At 42.6% G+C, this 7,145-nt stretch overlaps 1 protein-coding gene across 1 annotated transcript; it reads right to left on the bottom strand.

Annotated features, from left to right (window-relative positions):
• Window positions 1-3,890: 3,890 nt before the first annotated feature.
• LOC144713991 (glutamate decarboxylase 4) lies at window positions 3,891-6,899 on the bottom strand. Its single transcript, XM_078588723.1, has 7 exons — window positions 6,711-6,899; window positions 6,435-6,639; window positions 5,682-5,882; window positions 5,318-5,532; window positions 4,979-5,232; window positions 4,844-4,896; window positions 3,891-4,501 (listed from the first exon to the last, which is right to left on the bottom strand). The coding sequence occupies exons 1-7, from the start codon at window positions 6,794-6,796 to the stop codon at window positions 4,064-4,066; spliced, it is 1,452 nt and encodes a 483-aa protein (XP_078444849.1). The 5' UTR covers window positions 6,797-6,899; the 3' UTR covers window positions 3,891-4,063.
• Between the last annotated feature and the right edge of the window lie 246 nt (window positions 6,900-7,145).

Raw genomic sequence — 7,145 nt, 5'->3', positions numbered from 1 at the left:
CACTACGTCTTCAAACTGCTACCAAAAGCCTTTGACATTTTCAAGGCCACCTACAATGTGATCAAAGATCAATGGTCACCAAATGAATTAAATGTGAGAATTAAATGCAGAATGCCAAACAGCTATAGTATGCTAGAGCATAAGATGAATAGTGTGAATTCTTCATTTCATGATGATAGGAAATAGCAGTGAAAGACTTCACAAAGATCAAGAACCATGAAAAAAATGGGACACAACAAATCCAACAATTTTGTCCTTAAACTGAAGGATCATCTCTCTAGAAAGCTCAGTCATACTAAGAAAGACTACACTAAGATGAAGGAATGGTGAGTCAAGTGTTAGTTAGGTGATATGGCCTACTTAACAACACATGAATCAAATATAGCCTATATTCATCAATCAACTTGGACAATTTGCTACAGTGTCACTAGCCTATATTCATCTAGTTTTAACCTTGTAGAGATTTCAAACAATGCAGCCCCCAACTAAAGGTGAAGCATTCATTGTTTCTCGCAATAGGATGCAGTCACATATCAAATCGGTGGGATCTTACCGCCTCTCTCTAGAAATTAACAAAGTGCTGATTTAGAGGGACCAACTTTCATTCCATCATTTCAAAAAAGTGGATATATTTAATGAGGGGAAAAGACTCCTATTGGCACACTGATTATTGAAACTTAACCTTGCTTCAATTAAATCACACCGGTTTTGATTTATTTCAAATAAGAGGACAAGACTTGCACAAGATTCTGGTATTATATGGCATTAAAGGTTCGGACATAAATCCCAATGAAGAGTTCATAGACTATTGAAGTATGGTCTTCTAAGTTCCCTACATTCCCTAATTTATAAAATTGTGTTGAATGTATAAATGCTAAGGTAATAGGTTCACACTGATGTGTACAAACCTTTTGATACTTGGTTCACCGATTGTAAGTACTTTGTTACCTTCATAGATAACTACTCCAAATACACTTATTTTCATATCATCCATGAGAAATCCTAAGTCTTTATGATGTTTCAGAATTAATAATTGGAAACATAAAAATAACCAAGTAAATCTATTAAATCAGTTTGATCTGATAGAGGAGACAAGTACTATGGTCAATACAAGATAATATGGGAAATAGGGGTTTAGGTTATTGATACTAAGTATCACTAATCTAGGTTGAGTGAGGAGTTCCCTTGATTAAGAAATAAATTGATATTCTTCACTGATGGGGGGTGGATTTTCAAACCATAGAGAGCACTAGACCAAATCTGAGTGGATTTAAGCTAAAAATGTACGAATTTTATGAATTATATTCAATTTTATTTATATTAAACGGAGTGTAAATGATAGTGAGTTATGACTTTACCCATTTAAATGATTTTTAATCAGTGTAAAACAAATCCGGTAGGTTTAGAATATGGTTTAGTGATTTTTAGACATTTTTCCAGATTTTTAACCTGACTTAATCTGTCAGAATTAAACCAGGAAGAAATTAAGAACAAAATGAATTTTGAATTGTTCTTCTTGAACAAATCTAGGTCGAAAATGAATTTCGACCAAGAATCGCAAGATTCTGTTTCAACTCACACTTGTGGGATCTGACAAGTGTTGTGAATGGAATTGGGTATGTTCTTGGGCCAAGATAACCCACAGCCCACAGGGCAGGTGGTCTAGAGAGAGAACAAACCACTAATCTTGATTTCTACTACAATAAATCAAGATAAGTCAAGAAGGAGAAGGGTAGATAAAGAAAGAATTGGCTTACCTGGATGGTAGATGTATCCTTCCACCTCCACAAGCCCTTCACACTTCTCACTTGTTGGACCTTTTGGCAGCTTCAATGTAGAGAAAGAGAGAGAGAGAGAGGAAACCCTTGGGAGAGGGAGTAGAGAGAGGAGGACTTCTCTCCCACCAAGGCCTTGTCAGTTCACCTTCCACGTGGCCCTCACTAACTCTCAGAACTCTAGAGAGAGAGAGAGAGCACGAAAGGAATCTTCTCCCCTTTCACTAAAATTCCAAATGACCATGATTTGTAGCTATTTATAATTATGTTCAAGCAACGAAGGAGGGGTGTGAATTGACAGACCACAACCAAGAATGGAAATCATGGACATGCCGTTAGGGAAGAAACCAATTGGTTATAAGTGGGTATACCAGAGTAAGCTTAGTCCTAATGGAACTATTGAGTGTTACATTATCAGACTTGTAGAAAAACTCAGAGGGAAGGCATTGACTATTATGATACCTTTTATCATGTATCATCGAATGACTTATTCTGAATAGTAATCATCATAGTAGTTAATCTCATTTTAGAGCTACATCAGGTGTTTGTGAAAAAGACTTTCCTAAATGATGAGTTAAAGGAGGAAGTGTACATAAAACAACGTCAAGGTTTTGAGGTCCATGTAAATATAGGCATGGTCCTTAAGCTGAATAGATCTGTATATGGGATAAAGCAACCTGTGATAGAATGTTACTTCAAATTTCATGAAGTCATCACCAATTTCAGTATTAAGGAAAACATTGTTGATCTTTGTATATACCTCAAGGAAAGTTGGACTAGTTGGGTTTTTACAATAGCTCATATGCTTACAGGATTATAAGGGTCTGACTAGTTTCCCTTGACTTATGCAGTGAGAGTTCTGACTCAAGATACTGATGTATTCACTTTATATATCTGATGTATTCAGGTAATATCACTTTATATATCTGATTGATTCTATTGGAATCATGATTTGTTTTTGTACAAAATATCAGAATGAGACTCAAATTATTGTCATGACGATATGAGTGCATCCAATATCTTGTATAGTGTCTCACATAAATATTTGGTATATAGTTGGGACTTAGGCCTTGAAGTTGTATTACCGCTATGGCTGTTATTTACATGAGATATTATGATCATATGATATGCACACTAATGATCCTTGAATTGTGATTACGACATCCACTATAGTAGCATCAATCAAGTCAAGTGGGAGACTGTTGGATGTTGACATTGTTGACTAGCAGGTGTAAGGGCATTATCATCCTTTTGATGGTAGAAATTGCACTTTAGGGTTAATGTGTTGAGGTGGTATAATGGATTGTCCTACGATAAAATGATAGCACAATTGGGCTCCCAGCATTCTGTTTTCCAGTTACTTACTTGACCTTCCAGGTCCATGAGCCCTAGAGGATTCCATAGACTTGGTGGAGTCATTCCATTGCCATAACAGAATACCTAATGAGCTAGGTGACCTCATTAGCTGTCATGGCACCTACAGGTATGCCCTAATTTCAATCATATCTATATTTCCTTTGGTGTGTCTCTCTAACTGTCCGCTAAATACTTATTTATATTCAAAGGCAACTACCCACCCCCGTATCCAGCTATCCATCAATGAATGTAGACCTCCCCGTCTGACTTGTTTAGCAGTTGGTTGAAATATCCGTCCCTCAATAAATTGAGATTCTATCACTTTCGAAAGGGCGTTGGCATTTCTTTCTCTCGTCTTAAATAGCTACAAATATTAGCCCCGTTTCGATGGGAAGTAGTAAAGCATGATTGGCGGCTCTTGCAAGTTGCACAATAGCTCGCTTTCCAGTTTCCAAGAGAGACCTCCGTCTCGGGACTCGGAGCAGGAGACAAGGTTTCTTAAAGATATAAAAAGATGAATCGTCCAAAACACCAGCGGTAAGGAGAGCAACTCTCTGTCATGGTCTCATGGATCACACTTTGGAGACCCATTCAGTTTTCGATCAAATTATTCTGACTGGTACGCCACAAACAGCGACATCTCACCTGTCGAAATGAGACTCACACCCCTATCGCCATCAACTCACGTCAACCCTTCATAGCCAACCATCTTCCCCGGCGATATCAAATGACAGTCAAGAGAGAAAGAGAGAGAGAGAGTACAAAAAAAGCCTCCTTGACTTCCGAAAGCGAAGAGATAGGATAATAAGAAATTCAAAGAGGTTGAGAGACAGAAGAGAGAGAGAGAGAGAGAGAGAGAGACAGCGGGCGAGTCCTCACACAATCACACGAAGGAAGCAGAATAAGAGAGAAGGCGAGTGGGCAGGAATCAACTAGCAAACGCCAGTCTTGCGGGCCTTGACGAGGTTCCTCCAGTGGTTGGTGACCTCGCGCTGTGTCTTCAAAGCCTTCTCTTCGGGGCTGATGGGCGGCGTCCTCGCCGGCATTCCGTCCAGCTCGTAGAGTACCTTCTGAATGTCCAGCACGAGCCGCTCCGCCAGCGTGCGACTGAAATCCTCTCTAATTACTACTCGTAAAACGGTGACGTGCTGCGCGTCCGCTGGCATCGTGTACGCCGGCACTATCCACCCAAACCGCCGAAGAAAATCTGACACTTCGAACTCGTTGTGCTTGCTCCGGTCCTTGAGCGAGAACGCCACCAGCGGCACGCCGTTGTCCTTGGACACTATCTCGAACCGCCCCGTCTTCTCCAGTCCCCTCTTCAGCACCATCGCGTTCTCCTGGCAGTTCTCCATGATGTTCTTGTACCCCTGCAAGTCCGTCCTCATCACCCTCTACTCTTTCTCTAAAAAAATTTCACAGTTCTTTCTGTTTCTTTATGTTTAATACCACGATATGTGTTACGGTAGATTCTATGCCATCGTATAAATCTCAACAGTGAGGGGTAACTTTGGATGGACTAAACAGGATTAAGTTTCTCCTTGTATTACATGGTAACGTTGTTCTTCAATACTCTTAAGTGATTAACCGAGTTCGTAATTGTCGACTTAAAAGACTACTCTAATGGGTTCATCAGTAAGAATGAAATACAAGAAGATTTACTTGACTCTATCCAATACGCGATTCGCCATGAAATGTAAAAGAGTACTAACCTCGAAACCGAGACGGATCAGCTGGTAGTACTGTGCGATGACCTGGCTGGAACCTGCAATCCAATTTTAACAATTTTTAGAGGAGGAGAAAGGGGGTTCCATGGAAGGAGGATGAAGAAGGAGAAATATGTAGACCTTTGGAGAAGTTGAGGGTGAAGGTGGGCTGGTCGGCGCCGAGATAGTTGATGTGGAAGATAAGCTCCTCCGGAAGGTCCTCCTTGCTCCTCCAGATGACCCAGCCAATGCCAGCGTAGACGAGCCCATACTTGTGCCCACTAACGTTTATACTCTTCACTAACGGCAGTCTGAAGTCCCACTCCAGCTCAGGGTACAGAAACGGAGCAATGAAGCCCCCACTCGCTGCGTCGACGTGGATTGGCGTATCCCATCTACAACCCACAAACCGGCTTCCTTTTAAGGAGGGAAACCCAATGATAATTAAAGTAGAAAACCAGTGATCTTTTGTTAAATTACCCTGTCAGCTTGTTTTTCTTCTCGAGGAGGTCGTTTAGGAGCTTGACGTCTTCAAACTCGCCGTTGAGAGTGGAGCCGAGGATGGCGGCCACGCAGATGGTGTTCTCATCTACTAGCTCAACAGCCTTCTCCGGGTCCATCACGTAGTACCCTTCCCTCAGCTTCACCTCTTTCAGCTCCACCTCGAAGTACCGGGCGAACTTCTCCCAGCAGACCTGAAACAGCCGCAAAGCTTTACATTCTCGCCAATCTAGAAAAAAATAATCGATTTTCTCCAAACCCCGATGAAAAAACCGAGATTTTAGCGAACCCAGATGAAAAGATCGGGGCTTTTCGCCGCGAGGGAGGAGAAGCGGTTAAGTACCTGAACATTGGCGCCGGTGACGATGTTGGGCTTATCCCAGGGCTTTCCTTCCGCCTTTCTTCTGTTCTGCCACTTACGCTTGAAGGCGAGCCCGGCCAGCATGATGGCCTCCGACGACCCCACCGTGCCCACCCCAACCGCCGTCTCCGAATCCCCCAGCGGCGCGTTGAACAGGTGCGCGATCATGTTCACACATCGGTTCTGCACAATTTCCAAATCCCAGAAGTCAGATCCCAAAAAACTTATCAAATAATTCCCTAAACTCCTCCCCAGTTCCCATGACAGTAAATAACAAAAAAATACTAGGACCCAGAACAGAAACAACATATAATCAGATCCAAGGGAGCGGAGTAGAGAAGGAGAAAAAAAACTTCAATAACTAGTGAAACCCCAGAATACCGAGACAAAGGGAGAGTGAGAAGTTTATCTTATTCCCAGATACCGATTGGAAAGGTGGAACTGAAGATAATCAAACGATAATCAGATCCAAAGGAAGGAACAGAAAAGAAAAAAACAAAACATTAGAAGCACCGACAGAGAGGAGAGAGAAGTTTATACTATTCCCATACACCGATGGGAAAGGTGGAACAGGAGACAATCAAACAGTAATCAGATCCAATGAAAGGAACAGAAAGTTAAAAAAAAACAAAATAGAAACACCGAGAGAGAGCGAGTGGGAGAGAGAATTTTATATTATTTACTGTAAGGCGGATGAGACAGTGGGCAGAAGAAAACAAATCTATGGGAGGGTACCTGGAGCTCGGTGGTGACGGGGTACTCGTCCATGTCGACGTAGTTCTTGTTCACGGCGGCCATGATAAGCTTATCGCACTCTGGTTCCATCCAAGTGGTGACAAAAGAGGCGAGATTCAAGCGAGGATTGCCGTCGAGCATGAGTTCATCGTTGATTATCTGGAACGCCGCCTCCTTCGGTATGGAGTTATCGGGCATCCGGAACCTGCAAGGACTTAGCCGTGAGAACGAGAAGACTCCAGAGAGAGACGAACAGGAATCGTCTTAGAAGCGAACCTCGGCAAGGAGTTACGAACGTAGCGAGAGGCGAAAGTGGAGTGCACAGAGACATCGGACTCGGAAGCGGTCTTGGAGATGACCATCTTTCTCTCTCTGGGGAGGATCGAGAAGAAGGTTAAGGGGAGATGGGCGGTGTTTCTGAGTCGTCCCGTGAGAAGAGAAGAGAGATAGAGAGGGCTTCGCGGCCGGGCGCCATTTATAGCGATTGGGCGAGGAGGGTTCCTTTCTCCTTCCCCATAAATACCGGACCCATCGGTCTTTGATCTCTCCGTAACCGCTGTAAACCCTTCGCCCGGTTTCCAGTCGACATAGACCAGGGCTAGAGAGAGACATAGACAGAGACCAGAGACAGAGATATATATATATATGTGTGTGTGTCGCGAAAGAAAGAGAGATAAGAGAGATAGATGACCAAAGAGAGAGATGAGAAAC

Source organism: Wolffia australiana, chromosome 16, assembly GCF_029677425.1.
Source record: "Wolffia australiana isolate 7733 chromosome 16, ASM2967742v1".
Classification (NCBI taxonomy): domain Eukaryota; kingdom Viridiplantae; phylum Streptophyta; class Magnoliopsida; order Alismatales; family Araceae; genus Wolffia; species Wolffia australiana.
Note: the sequence above shows the minus strand (reverse complement) of the source record. Positions and strands in the feature narration are given on the sequence as shown.